At 40.9% G+C, this 25407-nt stretch overlaps 1 protein-coding gene across 1 annotated transcript in view; it reads right to left on the bottom strand.

The window, feature by feature from the left end:
• Nucleotides 1–1652: 1652 nt before the first annotated feature.
• The window catches only part of RPAP2 (RNA polymerase II associated protein 2), a 107237-nt gene continuing 83482 nt past the window's right edge, over nt 1653–25407 (bottom strand). Inside the window, exons 12-13 of the mRNA XM_079776029.1 lie at nt 17108–17257; nt 1653–1947 (exon numbers count right to left, since the gene is read on the bottom strand). Of these exons, the coding sequence (XP_079632155.1) occupies nt 17116–17257 (142 nt within the window). The 3' untranslated portion in view covers nt 1653–1947; nt 17108–17115. The remainder of the gene's footprint in view (nt 1948–17107; nt 17258–25407) is intronic.

Genomic DNA, 25407 nt, shown 5'->3' on the forward strand with positions numbered 1-25407 from the left:
ATTTTACATTCCCACTAGCAATGTATTAGGGCTTGTTTCTTCACATCTCACCAACACTGCTTTTTTTTTTTTTTTTAATGTTTTTATTGATTTTTTTTTTTTTTTTTTGGAAGAGAGGGAGAGAAGGCTAGATAGAAACATCCATCAGAGAGAAACATCACCAATTGGCTGCCTCCTGCACGCCCCCTTCTGGGGATCGAGCCCATATCCAAGGCTTGTGTCCTGATTTGTTTTTGGAATCTTATCTAAGAACTCTTTTCCTAAACCAATGCCATGTAGGTTTTCTCCTAAAAGTTTTATAGTTTTAGCTCTTATATTTAGGTCTCTGATTCATTTTGAATTTACTTTTGTATATGGTAGGAGGTAAGGGTCTAAATGAATCTTTTTTGCATCTGATATCCAAATGTCCTAGCACCATTTGTTGAAAAGACTATCCTTTCTTCATGGAAATGGCTTGACACCTTAATTGAAAATCAACTGACCATAAATATGAGGGCTTACTCCTAGGTGCTCAAATTCTGTTCCACTGATCTTTCTGTCTATCCTTATATCAATATCACACGGTCTTGATTATTGTAGTTTTGTAGTAAGTTTTGAAATCAGGAAGTGTTCCTCATTTTTAGAACTGTTTGGGCTATTATGGATCCTTTGCATTTCCCTAGAAATTTTAGGATCAGCTTGCCAATTTTTCAAAAAAGCCTGCTGGGGTTTTGATAGGGTTTGCATTGATTTTTAAATAAACTTTTAAAAGACAATTGCCATCTTATTCCATGTTCATGAATCTTTTAATTCATGAACATGGAATACCTCTATTTACCTCCCTTAATTTCTCTGAATGTTTATAGTTTTTGCTGTACAAGTCTTGTACTTCTTCTGTTAAATTTATTTTTAAATATTTCTTTTGTTAATATTTTAGATGGGATGATTTGCTTTCTTTTTGGGGGGAGTACGTTTATTAAAACTGGGGACAGTGAAACAAGGAAGGGCGAGCATGCCTAGAATTGTTTTCTTAATTTCATTTTTGGAATTTTCATTGCTAGTATACAAAAACAATTGATATTTGTATATGAATATTGTAGCCTGTGACCTTGCAGAGCTTGTAGATTCCTGTTTGTTGTGTACCAGGCTGCTTTCTGGTCCTTTCTGTGGCTGGGCTTTTAGCAGCTGGCATTTCTTCTAGTGTCCCAGAGTATAGATCTGATTTCATTTTGTTTCTTTTCCCTCCAGTAAAGCTGCTCAAATTGTCTAAGGCCCATTTAACTACCCCGAAGGCCCTGTTAACTTGCATGCTTCAATACACATTTTGAAAAAGCAGTGTAAATTCTAGAGATGGTCTCTCTTGAAAACAAACTCTAGATTCCACACTCTGCCCCTCCCCACCTCCTTGCCTTTTAAAAAAATTTCCTTGAGTCCAGAAAGTTCTGGGATACTTCTGTTTTGGACATGTGAGGTTAACCACATTACACCACAGTCAGCTTCTTTAGAAGACTAATGAATAGGCTTCCAAAGGGCTTTTTCTTCAATTGCATTTATTGACCTCTTTGCTGTTCTTTAGAATCTAGAGTTTAGACTATGAGGCCAAAATAGGACTTTTCTCAATTTTTTTGTCAAGTGTTGTGATAGAATCATTCAAACAAACAAACAAACAAACAAACAAACAAACGGCCATCATATTTTCTTAAATATTCATTTATTTTCAGATAAAAATCCTATGTCTTATAGCCAGGGATGCAAGAACTTGTATATCCTTGTTGGAATAATGGTTCCCCTCTACCTGGGAAGTCACTCTGTATAGTTAGGTGCTGGGAAGGAAGGGGTTGAAATCTAAAAAGGTAAAGGTTTTTCTTGGAACAAAGCTAGTTGTCAGTAATCACCAGACCATTATTGTGGCTAGAATTTTAGAAATGGTGTACAGTTCATTTTCTATTCCTTCTTCGTGAAATACACCTGTGAAGCAAAAAAAGACAGTCTGAATAAAACACCTAAAATATTTTACCAGCTTTTGGAAACACTGTGTTCTTTTCCCAATATACACTGAGTGGCCAGATTATTATGACCACCCCATCAGTACTTCGTTGGGCCACCTTTTTTGCCTTCAATACTGCGGCGATTCTTCTTGGCATTGACTCCACGAGATGTTGAAAGGTGATGCGAGGAATCTGACACCATGCCTGATGAAGGGCACTGTCCAGTTCTGTGAGATTTGATGGTTGTGGAACCAGCTGCCTGATGGCTCTTTGTCCCACAAATGCTCAATTGGATTGGGATCTGGTGATTGTGGGGGCCACCAAGGCAAGGTAAAGTCTCCCTCATGTTCTTGAAACCACTCATGCACAATACGAGCACCATGGCATGGCACATTGTCTTGGAAGAAGCCATCTCCATTGGGATACGCCATCAACATGATAGGATGAACCTGATCAGCAACGATACTTAGGTATGTTGTGCTATTCAGACGTTGTTCCACACGAATTAAAGGGCCCAAATCATGCCAGAAAAACATGCCCCAAACCATAACACTGCCCCCACCAGCTTGAAGAGTTGTACTCATGCATGTGTGGTGCATGCTTTCATGCTGTGCCGTCAAATTCTCACTCTGCCATCTGCATGATGCAACTGGAAACGTGATTCATCGGACCACATGACTTTTTTCCAATGATCAACTGTCCAATCCTTGTGTTCCTGTGCGAATTGGAGACGTTTTATCTTGGTAACTGCAGACAGCAAAGGTGTTCGAACAGGCCTTCGATTTCCATATCCCATACGATGAAGTGTACGGCTAATTTGCCTACAAACGTCAGGTGGTCATAATAATCTGGCCATTCAGTGTACATTCCATTTTTCATTATATAGCAATAATGGTTGGAGTGGAATAGAACCAAGTTCATAATACAGCTTGAGGGGTAGGCTTTGATGGGTCTAGGTCAATAAGAAAATCCTCCTCTGCCCCATCCCTTCATAGAACGAATGGGTTAGCTTATAGCATACCTGTGGCCACATGGATTGGTTCAGGGGTGCCCTGAATTTAGTGTGAAGTTCAAGACTTTCACTTGGGCAGTGTGGTATGTTATATACAGGGTGGGGCAAAAGGAGGTTTACAGCTGTGAGGACACAAAACAGTTTATTATTTATTAATTATTATATTTCCCATATGAACAACTTTAAATCTACTTTTGCCCCACTCTGTATAAAGCTGGGAACTTTGCCATCTATAGTAGACATCGTCTAAGTTGGTCCCCAATGATCCTTGCCTCTTGGTATTCACATCCTTACACAATCCCCTCACCTTAAGTGTGGGCTAGACCTGGTGATTAGTTTCTAACTGGTCATGGAATACAGCAAAAGTGATGGGATGTCACTTCTGAGATTAGTTACAAAAAGAGTGTGGCTTCCATCTTGGGTACCATCTCACTCTGAGGGAAGCCACATGCCAAGTTGTGAGGTGCACTGTAGAGAGACCCATGTGGCAAGGAAATGGAAGAAGTCTCTAGACAAGGGTCAATGAGAAACTGAGGCCCTGAGTTCAGCAACCTGTGAGGAACTAATCCTGCCAACAACCACATGAATGAGCTTGGAGAAGGGGATCTTCTTCCCTTGGGCCTTCAGAGGACATCATAGTCCTGGCAGAAGCTTTACTGCAACCTCATGAGAGACTCTGAGCCAGAGGCCCTATGTAAACTATGTCCAGATTCTTGGCTCATAGAAAAGATACGGTTAAAAGAAATGTTTGTTGTTTTAAGCCACTAGTATACCATAATAAGAAAAAAGTTTGAGCTGGATTTTTCCCCTGCTATTTGTAAATGAAAGTATATTTACATATACTAGTTAGTAGTAATTTAATCTTGAAAAGGTTCTTAGACAGCCCTGGCTGGGTAGCTCAGTTGGTTAGTGCATTGTCCTGATAAGCCAAGGTTGTGGGTTTGATCCCTAGTCAGGGCACATACAAGAATCAACAAATGAATGCATAAGTAAGTGGAACAACAGATCGATGTTTCTCTCTTTCCCCCCTCCCTTCATCTCCCTCTCTCTAAAGTCAAGTAATAAAAAAAGGTTATTAGACATTAAAATCTTTATATTCAAATAAATTTACAGCTTAAAAATTCATGCAAACAGAAAAAATCCATCTGCCTACTCACAACCATCTCCATTTCTCATATGGAAAATTAAATAATAAGACTCATTCATTCAGAATTTCTTGTAATACTAACAAAGTCTGGGCTAAGATTTACTTTGATTATTTACACAAATAAATAATGTAAATAAATAATAACAGGGTAACTATTAATTCCAGTTAAAACATATTGTTGGAAGTCCTTAAAAGTACTTTAACACTATCTGTTTATATACAAGTTTTAAATATGCTAATTAAAAATGATTTTTAATTGCAACCTATTTATTAAACTAGGTCTGGAAGGACCTGTGGCTAGGCATTCTTTGTTTTTAGTTTATCTGGAAAAAACCCCACCTTTCATTTCATGGAGAAAAGGTGTTATGAACCAAAGAGTATGATTAATTCAATCCTCTATACCTGAAGCTCAATAAAACAAAAAAACTCCAACCTCACTATATTCTTAGAAGGGATTTTGAATTGATGCTTACACAGGCCATTTTGAGCTCAGGGCTAAAACCCTTTGTTTTACAAGATCTTCAGGGAAGCAGGATCATTTGAAAAGGTCACTCTGTGTATAAGTTGGGAGGCAGGTATAGTGCTAATTCCTTATATGTTATTTCCTTATATTTCATTTTCTAGAAAGTTCAATAAAGCAATACCATTCTTTTTTGCTTACCAAAAATACCTCTCTCAAATACCCTTTTCATGTATTTAAAGATTTGCTTGAAGGCCATGATTATTCTTTTACAAGAATTCGAATAATAAAAAATAAAATAGCAGACATCAATTGTGCTTCTGGAAAGAAGACAGGATAGGATTGAAGGCAGAGGTGAGGGGGAATTTTTCTTTTTTAAATCTTATATGCAATTATTTTAACTTTTGTAACAAGGTTGTATGTTTTCATAATTTTAAAAATAATTGAAAGTTGAAAAGAAAAAAAAGAGAGAATGCTCCCTGAGAAGGTCTCATTTGTAGTTTAGGATGAATTTCTTCAATCACAACATTAAATCAAAACCTATCAGGAGGGTCCAAACTGGTGGCATAGAAGGAAACGAAATTGCCTCTCCTGTGAACAAACCTACATTTAGCACAATTCCTCCTGAGAGACAACTCAGTGCCAACTGAAAGGCTTCTGCACAACAAAGGAGAGTAGCCTAGCCTGGACCTCAGCTCTGGCTACAGACAACTGGATCAACAGGGCTTTGCCTCATCCAGACCTTGCTCCTGTGGGAACTGAAAGGTCACCAAAACATGCATGCACTGGGGCTTCCCTGCCAGTACTTTGCTCTGGCCAGGACGGCCAGACCAATAGGGAGCTATTGTATGCATGTGTGTGCACTGGGCCACCTCATCCTGCCTGGGCCAGCACCTTCCAGGCAACTGACACCAGGCACTGCAGGCGTCCTCCCTGACTCCAACCACCTTGCCAAAACCCAGCACACAGTCTATACCAGGGGTGGGGAGCCTTTTTTCTGCCAAAGGCCATACAAAATTATCAACTTAAAAATTAGCCTGCTATATTTGGTCAAACATTTAATTAACTTGCCCCTAATGACTTTGCAGGGCCAGGCCAAATGATTTCGTGTGGACGTTCCCCACCCCTGGTATACACAGAAGTTGCTTCTACACAAGGCCATCTTTTCAAGATTGGAAGAGATGGGTATTACACCTACTTAATAGGAACAAACACTGAAAGTAAAAATGAGAAACCAGAAACATGTTCCAAATGAAGGAACAACAAGTCCAGAAAAAAAAAAAAGCTGAATGTAATTATCAGGAGATAATTTGCCTGATAAAGATTCAAAGGAATGGCTATAAGCATGTTCACCAAATTTGAGAGTAGAAGAGAGGAACTCAGAACTTGAACAAAAAGTTAGAAAATAAAGAACCAATCATAGCTAAAGAACAATATAATAACTGAAATGAAAACTACACTAGAAGAAATTAGCAGATTAGATAAAACAGAAGAATGGATTAGTGACCAAGATAGAATAGTGGAAATCATCCAATCAGAAAAGCAAAGTAACACAGAATAAAAAAAAGGATAGTTTAAGAAATCTCTGGGACAACATCTAGCACATGAACATTTTGCATTGTAGGGATCCCAGAAGGAGAAGAGAAAGGGGCAGAATGTTATCTTAAGACATAATGACTGAAAATAATATGGGGAAGAAACAGACCTCCAGGTCCAGGATGCACAGAGATTTCCAAACAAGATGAACCCAGAGAGGCCAACACTAAGACATACTGTAATTAAAATGGCAAAGGTTAAAGAGATGATCTTGAAGGTAGCAAGAGGAAAACAACTTGTCTCATACAAGGGAAACCCTATAAGGCAATCAGCTGATTTCTCAGCAGAAACTTTACAGGCCAGAAGAGAGAGGTATGATATATTTAAAGCTCTGAAAGAAAGTAATATGCAACCTAGAACACTATACCCAACGAGTTTATTATTCAGAATTGAAGGACAGAGTTTCCCAGACAGCCAAAAATGGAGTTTATAACTCCTAACCCATCTTTACAAGAAATATTAAAGGGTCTTCTTTAAACAGAAAACAAAGGCCAAAGGCCATAACAAGCAAAAAAAGATACATGAAAGAAAAAAATCTCACAGGAAGGCAAATATATAATAGACACATCAAATCAGTCATTTAAAAAGCTAGTATGAAGACAAAAGCAGCAAAATTATAAATGATTAAGGAATACACAAAACTGATCTAAAATATGACGTCAAAAACATAGAGAATGGAGAGGAGAGTAAAAAGGTGGTGTTTTTAGAATTCATTTGAACATAAATGCTTATAGCCTTCCAAGACTGGGTGAGGAGGAAACAGAAAACCTGAATAGACCAATTACTAGCAATGAAATTTAACTAGTAATAAAAAAACTAACAAACCAAGCCCAGGACTAGATGACTTCACAAGCAAATTCTAAAAAAAATTTAAAGAATTAATACCTATCCTTCTCAGTCTATTCTAAAAAATTGAAGAGGAAGGAACACTTCCAAATGCATTCTACGAGGCCAGCATTACCACAATAACCAAAACCAGACAAAGACACTACCAAAAAAGAATTACAGACCAATATCCCTGATGACCATAGATGAAAAATTCTCAACATGTTAGCAAATTAAATTTAACAATACATTAAAAAGTTCACACATCATAACCAAGGGGGATTTATTCTAGGGATACAAAGCTGGTTCAACATCTGCAAATCAATCAACATGATACACCATATCAACAAAAGAATAAAAATCATACAATCATTTAAAAGATGCAGAAAAAGCATTTGACAAAATTCAACATCCATTTATGATAAAAACTCTCAACAAAGTGGGTATACAGGGAACATATTTCACATCATACTCTATGGTAAAAAGCTGAAAGTTTTTTTGCTAAGTTTAGGAACAAGACAAGGATGCCCACTCTCACCATTTTTATTCAACACTAGAGGTCTGGTACACGAAATTCGTACACAGGTAGGGTCCCTAGGCCTGGCCTGCGAACAGGGCTGATCAAGGCCTTCCTTTGTTCCGCACCACTCCCTAGTGGTCAGCGCATGTCATAGCGAGCGATCGAACTCCCGGTCTCCCGGTCGAACTCCCGAGGGGACAATTTGCATATTAGGCTTTTATATATATATACATACATATATATATATATATGTATATATGTATATGTATATATATGATAGTAGTACTGGAAATTCTAGCAATAGCAACCTGACAAGAAATAAAAAGCATCTACGGATTCCAAGATGGTGGTGGATTAAGTGGAAGTTACACTGACACTCTCCCAGGACCAAACTGGAATTACAACCAAAATATAGAAAAACCACCCTGAATAATCAGCTGAAGAAGCTAGAGAGAACCCTGATAACCAAGGATGCAAAGTGGAGACAGCATAGAGCCTGGTAGGAAGTGCAAAGGCACGAGAGGGCTGGCCAGGCTCCCACAGGCAGCAGCTGAAGTTCTGGAGGGCTATCTCAGCTGTGGGGGGCTCTCACTGAGAACTCTGGGGTCTAAACCCCAAGCTGGGCTCCCCGGAGCACCAGAACTGAGAAAGGTGCCCACATAACATCTGGTTGTGAAAAGCAGCAGGGTTACTGTTTGCCAGGCAGAGATGGCTGGAAATGCAGGCACCCTCTTAAAAGGCCAATGCAAAAAAATTCATGAGCAGCCAATCACCTTGGGCTCTGGCAGAGTGGACTAGAACTATGTGAGGTGAATCCAGGTTTGAGGGCTTTGGAGATAAAGTTTGGAAGGTAACTACCCAGTTTCCTGTACTGAGTCATTCCCCATATTGCAAAGGACATCTTTCTCAGACCTTTACCATTCAGGCAATTTTGCCTGAAGGAGAAGCAATACCCCACCCTGTGGAGTACAGCCTGAGGCTCATTAAGAGACTGAGAATAACAATCAGCCTGCAGACAGAAGCAGATCTCTGATGCTTTGAGTCTTTGTCTGATCTGCTTCAAGCCCGGGGCTAGGAAAAGCAGACCTTGGTGCACATCTTGGTCCTTTCCAAATGCCTTTGGGCAGTGGTCGGCAAACTCATTAGTCTACAGAGCCAAATATTAACAGTACAACGATTGAAATTTCTTTTGAGAGCCAAATTTTTTAAACTTAAACTTCTTCTAATGCCACTTCTTCAAAATAGACTTGCCCAGGCCGTGGTATTTTGTGCAAGAGCCACACTCAGGGGCCAAAGAGCCACATGTGGCTTGCGAGCCGCAGTTTGCCGACCACGGCACTAGGGATTTATTCTGGGGATGCAAGGCTGGTATAATACAAATCAATAAATGTTATACATCACAAATATTTTGAAAGACAAAAATCACATGATCATATCAATAGATGCAAAAAAGCATTTGACAAAATCCAACACCCATCCTACCTAATAATAGAGTAATATGCAAATTGACCGTACCTTTGCTATGCCCACGATTGGCCAGGAGGTGTGTGGGGGGGGTGGGACTCGGGGTGGCCGGGGTGGCCTATTGGCGACGCTGGGGTGCGGTCTTGGGCAAAAGCAGAGAGCCTGCGATGGATGGCAGGCAACGGGCGTTGGCTCCTGCAATCCGTCGCGAGGACGCTGGGGTGCGGCCGAGCCCAAGGCCGGAAAAGCCTCCTTGGGCAAAAGCAGAGAGCCTGCGACAGATGGCAGGCAACTGGCGGTCGGCTCCTGCGACAACCAGAGGCTGACCAACTGGAAGTCAGTGCTGGACCCGCCCCCAAGCAAACGGTTAGGGGCAATCAGGCAGGCAGAGGGGTTAGGGGTGATCAGGTAGGCAGACCAGTGGTTAGGAGTGATCAGGTAGGCAGGCAAGTGGTTAAGGGAGATCAGGTAGGCAGACCAGCGGTAGGGGTGATCAGGTAGGCAGATAAACCCTCACTGGGCTGGCCCCGCCCCCAAGCAAGCTGTTAGGGGCAATCAGGCAGGCAGGTAGAGTGGAAAGGGGTGATCAGGTAGGCAGACCAGTGGTTAGGGGTGATCAGGCAGGTAGGCCAGTGGTTAGGGGCAATCAGGTAGGCAGACAGCCTCTTGCATGGCTGGCCCCACCCCCCAGCAAAGAAAGAGGGAGGCCCAGGCCAGCCAAGCCATTGCACCCCAGCCTGTCGCCTGCAGAGGGAGGCCACCGGTAGCAGGAGAGGGGAGGCAGTGCTGCACAGATGGCAAGCAGTGGCAGCGGTGGGGGTGGGGCCAGCTTCCTGCAGACCGGGGAAGGAAAGACCCGATAGGCCCTGATCTCAGGCCAGGCCTAGGGACCCTACCCGAGGGGTCCCAGATTGTGAGAGGGTGGTTGGGCTGAGGGATGCCCCCGAGTGCATGAATCTTCATGCACTGGGCCTCTAGTCTATAATAAAAGTGTAATATGATAATTAGACCGGACAGCCGAATAACCTTCTGGATGAAGCCGCGGCAGTGGGGGCTGAGGCAGAGGCAGTTAGGGGCAATCAGGCAGGCAGGTGAACAGTTAAGGGTGATGAGACAGGCAGGCGAGCAGTTAGGGGCGATGAGGCAGGCAGGCAGATTGGTTAGAGGTGATCAGGCAAGCAGGCAGGCCAGGAGTCCCGGATTGCAAGAGGGATGTCCCGGATTGCGAGAGGGTGCAGGCTGGGCTGAGGGGACCCCACCCCCGTGCATGAATTTTGTGCACTGGGCCTCTAGTTTTTTTAAAATATATTTTATTGATTTTTTTACAGAGAGGAAGGGAGAGGGATAGAGAGTTAGAAACATCGATGAGAGAGAAACATTGATCAGCTGCCTCCTGCACACCTCCCACTGGGGATGTGCCCACAACCAAGGTACATGCCTTTGACCGGAATTGAACCTGGGACCCTTCAGTCCACAGGCCAACGCTCCATCCACTGAACTAAACCGGCTAGGGCAATTCTCTAGTTTTTGATAAAAACTCATAGCAAACTGGAAATAGAGGGATCATACCTCAACATAATAAAGGCCATATATGATAAACCTATAGCCAACATCATACTCAATGGGAAAAACTAAAATCATTTCCCTAAGAACAGAAACAAAACAGGGATGTCTGCTTTCACCACCCTTACTCAATATAGTACTGGAAGTCTTAGCCAAAGTGATCAGACAAGAAGAAAGCATAAAAGCCATCCAAATTGGGAAGGAAGAAATAAAACTGTAATTACTTTCAGTTGATATGATATTATACATAGAAAACCCTAAAGACTCCACCAAAAAACTACTGGATTTAATAAAAAAAATTGGCAATGTAGCAGGATGCAAAATTAACACCCAGAAATCCATGGCATTTTTATACACCAACTAGAGGCCCGGTGCACGAAATTCATGCACGGGGGAGGGGGTCCTCTCAGCCCAGTCTGCACCCTCTCCAATCTGGGACCCCTCAGGGGATGTTTGACTGCCGGTTTAGGCCCTAACCCTGTGGCAGTTGGACATCCCCCTCACAATCCTGGACCACTGGCTCCTAATCGCTCACCTGCCTGCCTACCTGGTTGCCCCTAATTGCCCTCCCCCCTGCTGGCCTGATCGCCGCTAACTGCCCCCCCGCTGCCGGCCTGGTTGCCCCTAACTGCCCCCCCCTGCTGGCCTGGTCGCCCCTAACAGCCCCCCTACCAGCCTGGTTGCCCCACGCAGCCTGCTTGTTCAGTCATTTGGTCGTCCCTCACTAACCCCCCTGCCAGCCTAGTCAGCCTACGCAGCCTTGTGTTCAGTCATTTGGTCTTCCCTCACTAACCCCCCTGCTGGCCTGATCATAGGCAGCCATCTTGTGAGGGCGTGAGGGTCAATTTGCATATTACCCTTTTATTATATAGCAGTGGTTCTCAACCTTTGTAATGCCGCGACCCTTTAATACAGTTCCTCATGTTGTGGTGACCCCCAACCATAAAATTATTTTCGTTGCTACTTCATAACTGTAATTTTGCTACTGTTATGAATCGTAATGTAAATATCTGTGTTTTCCGATGGTCTTAGGCGACCCTGCTAGCGACCCACAGGTTGAGAACTGCTGCTGTAGAGATATTTACATTACGATTGATAACAGTAGCAAAATTACAGTTATGAAGTAGCAACGAAAATAATTTTATGGTTGGGGGTCACCACAACATGAGGAACTGTATTAAAGGGTCGCGGCATTACAAAGGTTGAGAACCACTGTTATATAGGATAATGAATTCTCAGAAAGAGAAACTATAAAAAACAATCTCATTTACCATTGCAACAAAATACTAAGATACTTAGGAATAAACTTAACTGAGAATGTAAAAGACCTATACTTAAAAAACTACAGGACATTGAAAAAAGAGATAGAGGAAAATATAAACAAATGGAAGAATATACTGTGTTTGTGGATTGGTAGAATTAACATCATTAAAATGTCCACACTACCCAAAGCAATTTATAGATTCAATGCAATCCCTAATAAAATACAAATAGCATATTTCACAGATCTAGAACAAATACTCTAAAAATTTATATGGAACCAAAAAAGACCCCAAATAGCTGCAGCAATCTTGAGACAGAAGAACAAAGTTGGAGGGTTCACAATACCAGATATCAAGTTATACTACAAAACCACTGCAATCAAGACAGTCTGGTACTGGCACAAGAAAAGACATATAGATCAATGGAACAGAACAGATAACCCAGAACTTAACCCAACCCATTATGCTCAATTAATATTTGGCAAAGTAGGCAAAAGCATACAATGGAGTAAAGATAGTCTCTTCAATACTAAACTGTGTTAGGGAAATTTGAACAGGTACATGCAAAAAATGAAACTAGACCACCAACTTATACCATACACAAGAATAAACTCAAAATGCATAAAAGACTTAAATGTAAGTCATGAAACCATAAAAATCCTAGAAGAAACCACAGGCAGCAAAATCTCAGACATCTCTCATGGCAATATGTTGCTGATACATCTCCTAGGGCAAGGGAAACTAAGGAGAAAATAAACAAATGGGACTACATCAAAATAAAAAGCTTCTGCACAGCAAAAGAAACCATCAACAAAAAGAAAAGGGAGCCCACTGTATGGGAGAACATATTTGGCAATGATACATTTGATAAGGGGGTTAATATCCAAAATACATAAGAAGTCACACAACTTAACAAAGGAAGACAAACAATCCAATTAAAAAATGGGCAAAGGACCTAGATAGACACTTCTCTAAAATAGACATACAGATGATCAAGAGATATGAAAAAATGCTCAAAGTCACTAATCATCAAAGAGATGCAAATTAAAATGACAATGAGGTATCACCTTATACCTATCAGAATGGTTACCATCAACAAATGACAAGTGCTGGCAAGGATGTGGAGAAAAGGGAACCCTATACACTGCTGGTGGGAATGCATACTGGTGCAGCCACTATGACAGACAATACGGAGTTTCCTCAGAAAATTACATATGGAACTCCAATTTGACCCAATGATCCCACTTCTAGGAATATATCCTAAGAAACCTGAAACACTAATTAGAATATATGCTGTTCATAGCAGCATAATTTACAATAGCTAAGATCTAGAAATTGCCTAAGTGCCCATCTATCTAATAAAAGAGTAATATGCAAATTGACCGTCACTCCAACACACAAGATGGCTGCCCCCATGTGGACACAAGATGGCTGCCACAAGATGGCCAGCAGGGGAGGGCAGTTGGGAGGGACCAGGCCTGCAAGGGAGGGCAGTTGGGGGGGGGGACCAGGCCTGCAGAGGAGGGCAGTTAGGGGCAAACAGGCTGGCAGGGGAGCAGTTAGGCATCAATCAGGCTTGCAGGCAGAAGTAGTTAGGGGCAATCAGGAAGGCAGGCAGGCGAGCAGTTGGGAGCCAGCAGTCCTGGATTGTGAGAGGGATGTCCGACTACCCGTTTAGGCCCAATCCTACCAGTCGGACATCCCTTGAGGGGTCCCAGATTGGAGAGGGTGCAGGCTGGTCTGAGGGACACACACCCCCATGCACGAATTTCGTGCACCGGGCCTCTAGTCAGTAGATAAGTGGATAAAAAAGCTGTGATACATTTATGTCGTGGAATATTATGCAGCAGTAAACAAGAAGGATCTCTTACCCTTTTAGAGAGCATGGAGGGATCTGAAGAGTATTATGCTAAATGAAATAAGCCAGTCAGAGACAAAAATCACATGATTTCACAAATATGTGGAATCTAAAGAACAAAATAAACTGGTGAACAAAATAGATCCAGAGACATAAAAACATGGAACAGACTGTCCAATCTCAGAGGGAAGATGGGAGTGGGTGGGTGGGGAGAGATTAACTAAAGAATTTATATTCCTATATGCATAAGCCATGGACATAGATAGTAGAATGGTGAAGGCCTGGGGCGGGGGGCAGGGGAGCAGGTGTGGAGTGGAGAGGGTCAGTTGGAAAAAAAATGAGACATCTGTAATACTTTCAACAATAAAGTTTTTTATTTTAAAAGGCATCCATATTGGAAAGGAAAAAGTAAACTGTCACTATTGGCAGATGATATGATACTATATATAGCAAACTCTAAAGACTCCACCAAAAATCTATTAGAACTAATAAAATTAATAAAACAATCCACCTTGGCTGATTGGGCTCAGAGGATAGAAGGGTCTATTGATCTGGAGACTGAAGGGTCCCAGGTTCAATTCCAGTCAAGGACACGTGCCTGGTTTGCAGGCTTGATCCCCAGTAGGGGGCCTGCAGGAGGCAGCTGATAGATGATTCTTTCATCACTGATGTTCTATTTCTCTCCCTCTCCCTTTCTCTCTGAAAGCACTAAAATATATAAAAAATTTAAAATAAAACAATCCTATTTACAATTGCATTAAAATGAGAAAAATAAAAATAAATAAAAAGATTAAAATACCAAAGAATTAATTTAACCAAGGAGGTGAAAGACGTGTACACTGCAAACTATAAGATAGTGAAGAAAGAAATTGAAGAGGACACACACAAAAATGGAAGGATATACCATGCTCAAGGACTGGAAGAATTAATTAAAATGTCCATATTACCCAAAGCAATCTACTGAGTCAATTCAGTCTCTAACAAAATACCAATAGCATTTTTCTCAAAACTAGAACAAATAATCCTAAAATTAACAAAAGACCCTAATTAGCCAAAGCAATCTTGAGAAATAAGAACAAAGTTGACATATCACACTCCTTGATTTCAAACTATACTACAAAGCTATAGTAACCAAAATATTTTGATACTGGCACAAAAACAAATTCACAGATCAATGGAACCAAAGAGAGAGTCCAGAAAGAAAACCTCACATATATAGTCAATTAATCTACAACAAAGAAGGCAAAAATATACAATGGAGAAATGACAGTCTCTTCAAAAAATGCTGTTGGGAAAATGGATAGATACACGCAAAAAATGAAACTGGACCACTCTCTTGCACCATATATAAAAATAAACTCAAAATAAAGATTTAAATGTAAGATCTGAATCCAAAAACTACTAGAAGAAAACATAAGTAGTAAGCTGTTTGACATCAATCTTAGCAATATCTTTTTGGATATGTCTCCTCAGTCAAGGGAAACAATGCAAAAATAAATGGATCCCATCAAACTAAAAAGCTTCTGCACAGCAACAGAAACCATCAAAAAGAAAAGACAACTGAATGAATGGAGAAGATATTCACAAATGATATATACAATGTAGTTTATATCCAAAATATATAAGGAACATCAACATCAAAAAACTCCACAAAATAATCTGATGGAAAAATGAACATAAGATCTGAATAGACATTTCTCCAAAGAGGACATACAGATGACCAGCAGACATAAAAAGATGCTCAGTACCAATAATCATCAGGAAAATATAAACCAAAACCACAATGAGATTCCACCTCATAGAATTACTATCATGAAAAAGTCAACAATAAGTGTTGGAGAAAATGTGAAAGAACAAGGAATCCTCGTGCAATGTTGGTGGGATTGTAAATTGTTGTAGGTCCTATGGAACACAGTATGGAAATCCTCAAAAAATTAGAAATACCATACAACCCAACAATGCCACTTCTGGGTATTTATCTGAAGGAAAAAAACCACACTAATTCAAAAAGATATAATCACCATTATGTTCACTACAGCATTATTTGCAATAGGCAAGGAAGCAACCTAGGTGTCCACTGATAGATGAATGGATAAAGAAGATGTGGGACATATATACAAATTAATATTAGCCATAAAAAAGAATGAAATCTTGCCATTTGTGACAACATGGATGGACCTAGAGAGTATTGTGCTAAGTGAAATAAGTCAGACAGAGAAAGACAAATACCATATGATTTCCCTTATATGTGGAATCTAAAAAACAAAACAAAGGAACAAACAAACCAAGACTCATAAAAATGGAGAATAAACTGATGGTTGCCAGAGGGGAGAAAGTAGGGGGATTATTAAAAAAGGTGAAGGGAAATAATAGGTACAAACTTTCAGTTATAAAATAAATAAGCCACAGATATGTAGTAAACAGCATAGGAAATTCAGTCATAATATCGTAATAACTTGGCATGGTGACTGGTGGTTACTAGCATAGCGTGGTGATTACATCATAAAGTATATAAATGTTGAACACCTGAAATTAATATACTATTGTATGCCAACTAAACTTGAATAAAAAATTTTTTAAAAACTATCTGAGCACTTGAGAGTTATGTGAAATGAGCAGCAAGGAGAGGAAAAGATGAAGAGTTATGATTAAAATAGTACGAGGGAGGTACATTCTGATGGGCAGTTCTGAAAGAGGTGTAGGGGAGGGCTATGCATCTGGGAGCAGGGTCAGGATTCAACAAAGCCAGACTTGTAAATTTATCTGCTTATCTGTACATGAGATTACTAGGGTGTTGGCTGGGTTGGGGGTGATTTCTTTGAAGAGGGAAGTAAGATGAGGATGTTCTCAATGGATCATTGCAGTAGTTGGGTTGAAGTTAGTTGCTACTTCCTGGGAAGAAACTTACCAGGTGGGACACAGGGGTTTGAGTTTGAAGGTGATAGTGGATTGCAAGAAACAGAATTAACTGTGTTAAGCCTATAAAGGAGGAATAATAACAACAAAAATGGGGCACAAAGTAACAAAAGTGGATAGGAAGTGAGTGTGGCAGCTGAGAACTAAGGATGTCATGTTCTCCCTTAGCAAGCTGAGGATATCCTGATGTCTATACTTGGTTTTTATTTTTATATTGATGCTTTTTAGAGAGAGAGGGGAAGGGGGGAGGGATGGAGAAGGGAAGAGGGGGGAAAGGGGGGGGGGAGAGAGAGAGAGAGAGAGATATCAAAAGAGATCGATTTGTTGTTCCACTTATTTATGCATTCATTGGTTGATTCTTACACGTGCCCTGACCAACCTTGTTGTATCGGGACGACATTCTAACCTATTGAACTTACAGGGCCTGAACTTGGTTTTTAAAATTTCCAAACTAAAAAAAGAATCTAAAGAGGCAACAAATGAAAAATAAACAAAAGTAAAGCACAATCCAACTCACCACTCTGTTTAACAGCTGGTTTTAAATATGATGGTTAAATTTTCAAGGTCTTCATTCTTTAAATGTAATTCTTCAAGCAGGATAGCTAGAAACTGTGTAAACATCATATTTTCCTGAGAATGCTTCCGAATGCCAAGAATCGGGGTCAGTCTGAAATACCAAAAATATTAAATACAGATCCAGGAAATGGGAAGGAATAAGGGGGCTTCCGTCCTCAACATGTTTTTGTCATGGCAGAGATGAAGTCTTTATGATTTATCAACATCCACAGGGAGAGGCTTTCCTAATACAAGCAGAAGAGAAATTGCAGGAAAAAACTGGAAAGATCAAACATATTATTAATTACAGAAAGAAGCCTAAAAGTCTGGATCTATAACATGTTCTTCATGACAGCAAAACCCACCAAAATTCTGCTCAGAAAGGAAAATTAATGAAGTCTTTTCTTTCCACTTGGGGAAAGGAGGTTGTAGAGAGAAGCTTGAAGCTGAGAATTGCTTTAAAAACATCTATAATAATAAAAGCGTAATATGCTAATTAGACTGGACAGCTGAACAACCTTCCGGATGTCATTCTGGACGCCCTTCCGGACGAAGCTGTGGTGGCAGGGGCTGAGGCACAGGCGGTTAGGGGCGATCAGGCAGGCAGGCGAGTGGTTAGGGGTGATCAGGCAGGCAGGCGAGCAGAGTTGTTAGGGGCGATCAGGCAGGCAGGTGAGCAGTTAGGGGTGATCAGGCAGGCAGGTGAGCAGTTAGGGCGATCAGGCAGGCAGGCAAGTGGTTAGGGGTGATCAGGGAGGCAAGCATAATGGTTAGGGGCGATCAGGCAGGCAGGCAGAGGCGGTTAGGGGAGATCAGGCAGGCAGGCGAGTGATTAGGGGCGATCAGGCAGGCAGGCAGGCAGGCAGGCAGGCAAGCGATTAGGAGCCAGAGGTCCCGGATTGCGAGAGGGATATCCGAGGGGTCCCGGATTGCGAGAGGGTGCAGGCTGGGCTGAAGGACTCTCCCCCCACACACACCCGCTGCACAAATTTCGTGCACCGGACCTCTAGTAATTTATAATGAATGTTTGGATTATATCACCTGGAAAAAGATAATAAATAAAAAATAAGATTGCCTTTTAGATAAAACCTTAACATTTTTATTCTTAAAACACTAAAGGGATGAATTACATGAGGCACTTAATACAAACTTTATAAGTAACACTCTTTTTTCTTTAACCATTTATAGTAAATACCCCTAAAGATTGATTGCATGTAATAGATTCTTAAAAGTAATTTAAATTCAAATGTGATTAGCAAGTGTAATTTTTAAAAAGTGACTAATCTAATTACAAATACTCAAGACCATTACTTTTCATAAATATTTTAATCTCCAGAAATCATGATTTATAGAGCCATTGCAAATTACTTACATTCCTAGAAAGCTTTTTGGAGAGAAAACCCTTTTTTCCTCAAACAGTCTTACACCTTGCACAAAGCTCTTCCAGATGCTTAATATTTTTTAAAAAAATATTTTTATTGATTTTCAGAGAAAGAGAGAGAGACAGAAAAATCAATGAAGAGAGAGAATCATCAATCGGTGCCTCCTGCACTCCCCCTAATGGGGATGGAGCCCACAACCTAGGCATATGCCCTACTGGGAATTGAACAATGACCTCCTGGTTCATGGGTCAACCCTTAACCACTGAGTCACACCGGTTGGACAATGCTTATTTAATCTTGGTCATTGCCACTGGGCACATAAAATATAAATAAGATAACTCTGATTTAAATCAATAACAGTCAAGAAATCAGAGCAGAGCAATTCTGTAGCAGTGTGTATAAAATGGGAAATGTTATTTTCCGAGAGACAGATTTCATCCTTGCTTAGCCATTTCATAGAGAATACAAAAGTTAAAAATTGTCAAAATTGTTCAGAGATGGCCAGGACTTTGAGAAGGTGGTAAATTCTCTATCTCCCTGAAGGTGTCTTAACAAGAACTAGAGGCTAAGTGACTCCAGTAATAAATACTAGTAGTCTAGGGAAATCCACAAAGTTCTAAATGGGAAAACTACTGTAATGTGTACTTTCCCCACCTATCTGTACTTCTGTAGAGGTAGGGGATGGAGTACCAGGTCTCATACTTTCTGAGCTTTGTCTGCTGATATTTCTCACAGGTAGTTCATACTGGGAAATAGGACTACCTAAGCCTTCCAAAGCCAAGCCCAACCTGGGCACTTGGTTGAATGTAGGCAATTGCAGCCAGCTTTTCCTGAGGCATCTTGCTGTAGAGAAGGTGGAATCTGGACATCAACTCTGCCTTTTCCCACTCTTAGGTAAGTCGATATTTAAAATACAAAGTTGCTGCTTTCCCACAATAAGACCAAAGATACTGGGGATAGGATAATATCAGCTAAAATAAAACCAAGAAGTCAGAGGAGGTAGATCAGATATGTCAACTCCACAGAAACCTAGCTTTTGTGTGTATTTAAAATGGTACTTATATCATACATCTTAGACAACTTCTCTCACTTTCAATGAGACTAATATTTGGTTCATATATGAAAACAAAGTTTTCTAAATTACTTCTTAAAGTGCCATGTTTTAAACTTAACCCTCAAATTAGAAGTAAATGGTGACTACTAGATTTTTCAACCTGTGTGCTCATGAGAGCAGAAAATGAGAAGATGTATAGAGAAACAGCTTGTAAAAAAATTGTTCTATCAATTGCCCTAGTTAGAAACTATTTTAGAAATAGTAATACTTCTTTAGCAAACTTATAAGGATATATTTACTCTATAAATTAGTAAGTTCATTAAAAGTTGTGTTCAAATGTACCTAGATGTTTTGTTTATAAAGAAAAACTGGAGTTAATGGGAAACTTTAGCTTGGAGTTAGAAAAAAGAAAAAAAGAAAGCAACAATGCAATCCTGCTCCATGCTCCTGGGCCCATGGCAAACAATGCTAATCAATCAGGCATTCTCTTCTTAATGAGCTGGACCTGCTGTGAGAATCCTCAAAAAAAAGCTCTGAGCATCCACTTTGACTGTTTTAGAACTGACTCTTCAGATGAAACCTGTTCCCTCCTTAGTCTAACTGCAAGCACTGGAACTCTGTCTCTACGCAACAGAGTTCTAATCCTAGATCTGCCCGGAATGCTTGTTACAATTTTGGGCAAGTTGAACATCAACGCCTTAGGATCTATTATCTATAAAATGGGGCTAATAATACTTAAGTTCCTTAAAAGTTATTGCAAAATTCAAGTAGGCTACTGTAGATGAATAGGCTTTTTATTTATTTTATTATTTTATTTTTTTTATTTTTAAAATATATATTTTATTAATTTTTTACAGAGAGAAAGGGAGAGGGATAGAGAGTTAGAAACATCAATGAGAGAGAAACATCGATCAGCTGCCTCCTGCACACTCCCTACTGGGTATGTGCCCGCAACCAAGGTACATGCCCTTGACCAGAATCGAACTTGGGACCCTTGAGTCTGCAGGCTGACGCTCTATCCACTGAGCCAAACTGGTTAGGGCTGAATAGGCTTTTTAAAAAAATAGTATGACATAGCATTTCTGATGATGACAACCTCCCCACAACAACATGCCTCTCGCTAAGGATCTCCTTCATCCCTCTCCAGAAGAGAAGAGAAGAGAAACAGAAGCAGCAGCTCCTGGTGCAGAGCCCTGATTCCTACTGCATGGATGTGAAACACCCAGGATGCTATAAAATCATCACCGTCTTTAGCTATGCACAAACAGTAGTTTTGTGTGTTGGCTACTCAGCCTACGGAGAAAAAGCAAGGCTTCCACAGGATGCTGCTTCAGAAGAAAGCAGCACTAAAAGCATCCCGAACCAAAATGAGAGGGGAGCCATCCCAATAAACACATTTTGGATTAAAAAAAAATTAGTTATGGTAATGACTATCAATTAACATTTACCACGTGTTACCTATAAATATTATTTACATGTTCTGAGCATGAATTATGGCTCCCATTTTATGGATGAGGAAATGAAGACACACAAAAATTGAAGTACCTTCCTTCTTCCAGGTCACAAAGATAAAGTGGAAAGTCAGAGCTTTGCACCTCGGCAATTTATCTTAAAAAATCCCATGCTTCTGGCTAATATGCTAGCTTTCATTCTCTGCAGGCTGTAGAGCACCCTAAGTTTAATCTTTACCTGACTGATGTGTACTGAGCCCTGGATGAAAATGCAGAAGGAACAGAAAGTTTTAAGTTTGCTTTAGAGAACTAAAGGACTACACATATAAAAAATGACAAGTACCTGGCAGGCAGAAGGAAGTACTGATAGAGAAATCATACAAGGTCTAGTGTTGGGAGAGGAGAATATCGACCTGGTGCCTGGAGATTTCTGCAGCAAGCTATCAAGTGGATAAACAGCAATCCTTAGGCATCTGGAGCCTCTTCACACTGGAGCCCCAAGTGTTGTTGCATAGTTACACTCCTGGAAAGTCAGCTAATGAGATTTCCTTTAACCTTATTTACTCCTTTGTGTTTCTCCTTTGATCTTTAACTGAAAAGACTACTTCTTCCCCATCCCCCAGTTTCTAACACAAAATGTAAATGATTATAGAAATATATATTATTAACTTGTAAAACTTTTAAGTTGACTTAAAATAAATCCTTTTTGGAGTAAGGTGAGGTGTAAATGAATAAATACTCTCATAGTTCCTGTACTAAACATTAATAATCAAGTGGAGAGTCATGGAGAGTTAAAGTCTCCCTTTAAAATCTTTTCTAGAAACCAGGCTCATGAGTATAAAAACCTGAAGAGTGCTTTGACAAGTTATAAAGTCATAATGAATAATATATCAAGAAAGATGATGAACCCTAAAAAATCTTACAGTATACTATCATTTTATGTCCAGTTCATTCAAAAGAATTGTGATTTGCTTCTATCTCCAAAGTAATTTACATTTAAAGTGGAATAAAGACTATATATAATCTTTATGTTTTCCAGATTCCTCGGCTCATCTACTTTAACACGATTTATTACTTCATAGCAAATGACTACAAGCCCGCTCTAGTTCAGCCTGCTGCTCACTGGCCATCTGCTGAATTTCCATGTGATCTTCATAGCCAGAGGCTTTTGTTCCTACTTGCACGGATGAATCAGAAGCAAGATCAGAATGTTTTATCAGTTTATTATGGTTTTGGTCAATGATAAGATTGGTTATAGCCATTGCCAAGGTGCTACTGGGATTTTTTTTAGAATATACAATGCCCTAATGATAGGTGCTCTTTGGCTGAGTGGAATTTGAGAACTGATGTGATGTAGAAGAGCACTGTACTGAGCTTGGAGACAAGGTTCTATTGTCTGCTTTTGTTAGGAGTATGGACAAGGGCTTTGGAAACCACAAAGCACTAAGCCAGTGGTCAGCAAACTGCGGCTCGTGAGCCACATGCAGCTCTTTGGCCCCTTGAGTGTGGCTCTTCCACAAAATACCACGTGCGGGCGCGCACATACAGTGCAATTGAAACTTCGTGGCCCATGCGCAGAAGTCGGTTTTCGGCTCTCAAAAGAAATTTCAATCGTTGTACTGTTGATATTTGGCTCTGTTGACTAATGAGTTTGCCGACCACTGCACTAAGCAATACAGTCCCTACATGTGTTACAACTAGGCCCAATTACAAATGAATAAAGACTTATTACAGGAGTTGCTCCTTTCATGGCCAATAACAGTTTCTTAATTGGCACATCCAAAAGCCCGCTCTTAGTTCTCTTCCCAATTGACTCAATCTATTTTGTAGGTATTTCTTTTTTCAGCAGCCCATGAATGATGGGTCTTACCTAAGGTTTCATAATGACCTTCATTTTGTACTACATCCCATCTTATGACTTTGACTATCAATGACTCAAATCTGTAACTTACCTTCTAGGATTTTTCTCCCCCTGGGTATCCAAAAGGTACGTCAAATAGTACATTATGTTCAAACCTGAATTCCTGACCTCTTATTTTCATAAAAATCTTATAGTATTAGAAACTAGTTATCTTTAACTGTTACCCCTTAATGTTCTTTGTCCAATCAGTTACCAAGTCCTGCTGATTCCCCTCTGAGGTGCCTCTTACATTCATTTCACCTTCCCCATTCTCACTGTCCCTCTCCTAATTGAGATGAGTTATCTCTTCCCTGGACTACAGCAACAGCCTCCTGAGTGGTCTCTCACTCCAACCCATCCTCCACATTGCCATCACAATCCTCTCTCATAGCTCTGATCTCTTTGTTCTCTTCTTTAATAACTACTTATAGAAAAAATCCAGTATCTTTGGGCTTTTTTATTTCCTTTTATTTTCATTGTTTCAATCACATGAATACATTCTTATAAATATTTCAAATAATATTAAAATGTGTATTGTTAGTTGTATATATTTTTCTCATCCGCCAGCCAGATGGATGACTGGAATCACATTTTAGTCACCCATCTTTGTATCCCCCACAGGTGAATGATTATAGAACTAAAATCAATGCTTTCCATTATCAGCACTTCTTAATGTACTACAGTGGGTTTATGGGCTAAAGGCAGCTTTCTGCTTATTTCTGTAAATAAAGTTTTATTGAAAAACAGCCATGCTCCTTTACTTATACATTTTATGACTGCTTTCATGCTACAATAGCAGAGTTGAGTAGTTGGGACTATATGGGTCAGCAAAGTTGAAAATATTTACAATCGGGCCCTTTATAAAAACTTTGCCAGAGAAAAGCAGTTAGTTACCTACAAGGGAATGCCCATATGACTGTCAGCTAATTTCTCAACAGAAACTATGCAGGCCAGAATAGAGTGGCAAGAAATATTCAAAGTAATGAATAGCAAGGACTTACAACCAAGATTACTCTACCCAGCAAAGCTATCATTTAGAATTGAAGGTCAGATAAAGAGCCTCACAGATAAGAAAAAGCTAACAGAGTTCATCACCATTAAACTAGTATTATATGATATGCTGAAGGGTATTCTTTAAGAAGAGGAAGAAGAAGAAAAAGATAAAAAATATGAACAAAATGGCAACAAATACATACCTATCAACAACAAAATCTAAAAATCAAAATAAATGAATAAAAAAATCTAACGAACAGAATAAACCGAATAAAATAGAATCAGAGGCATGGAAATGGAACAGACTAACGATTCTCAGAAGGAAGGGGGGTGGGAGGGCAGGAAGAGATTAAACAAAGATCTTATATGCATACTAGAGGCCCAGCGTGCACGAAATCGTGTGTGGTTAGGGTCCCTAGGCCTAGCCTGGCTTCCGTTGCTGGCCTCTGCTACCTTGCGACGCTACGTGAAGCTTCCCGCCCTGGGATGCTCTGTGATGCTGGCGGCCCCTCAACTGCTCCGCGAGGCTCCCCCTGCCCCGCCACTGCTCCACAAAGCTCCCCCAACCCTGCCACTGCTCAGCAAGGCTCCTCCTGCCCTGCCACTGCTACGCCACTGCTTCAGTAACTCCCCCCCGCCCTGTGACTGCTCCACAAGGCTCCTCCCACCCTGCGACTCTGCGAGGCTCCCCCTGCCCCTCGACTGCTTCACGAAATCCCCCCCCCCCCCCCCCCCCCCCGCCCTGCGACTGCTCCTCGAAGCTTGCTACCGTTCCGAGAAGCTCACCGCTGGACGCTCCGCGAAACTCCCCCAGCCCCACCACTGCTCCGCAAGGCACCCCCACCCTGTGACTGCTCCGCAAAACTCGCTGCCACCCGGTGACTGCTCCACAAAGCTCCCCCTGCCCCACAACTGCTCCACGAAACTCCCCCGCCCCACGACTGCTCCACGAAACTCGCTGCTGCCCGGTTACTGCTCCACTAAGCTTGCTGCCACCCCGCGAAGCAGCCCGCCACTGCCACCACCGCTCAACAGTCCCCAGTCCCACCTGCTGCCACCCCTCCTCATGGCAAGCGGCTCAGGGGCCGGGGGGAGGGGGGGAATGAGAGGTGCTCCATGCACTTCATGGTGACCGGTCGTCTGTTCGGTCATGACGGCACCTGGCTCTTTATTTATTAGGATATGCATTACCTATGGACACAGACAATAGGTGGTGAAGGCCTGGGGTGGGGCGGGAGAAAAGAGGGACATCTGAAATAATCTCAACAATAAAGATTGGGAAAAAAAACAACAACCTTTTCCAAACCTTATACTAGAAGAGTATTATGCACCAATTTTAATTTAAAACAAACACTATACAATGCTTTATATACTACTAGAGGCCCGGTGCATGAATTCGTGCACAGATGGGGTCCAGCTGGCCCGCCCTAATCTGGTCGCTTGGCTTTTATATATATAGATAACTCTGATGGTTAAAACAGG

Source organism: Cnephaeus nilssonii, assembly GCF_951640355.1.
Source record: "Cnephaeus nilssonii genome assembly, chromosome: 7".
NCBI classification, from domain to species: domain Eukaryota; kingdom Metazoa; phylum Chordata; class Mammalia; order Chiroptera; family Vespertilionidae; genus Cnephaeus; species Cnephaeus nilssonii.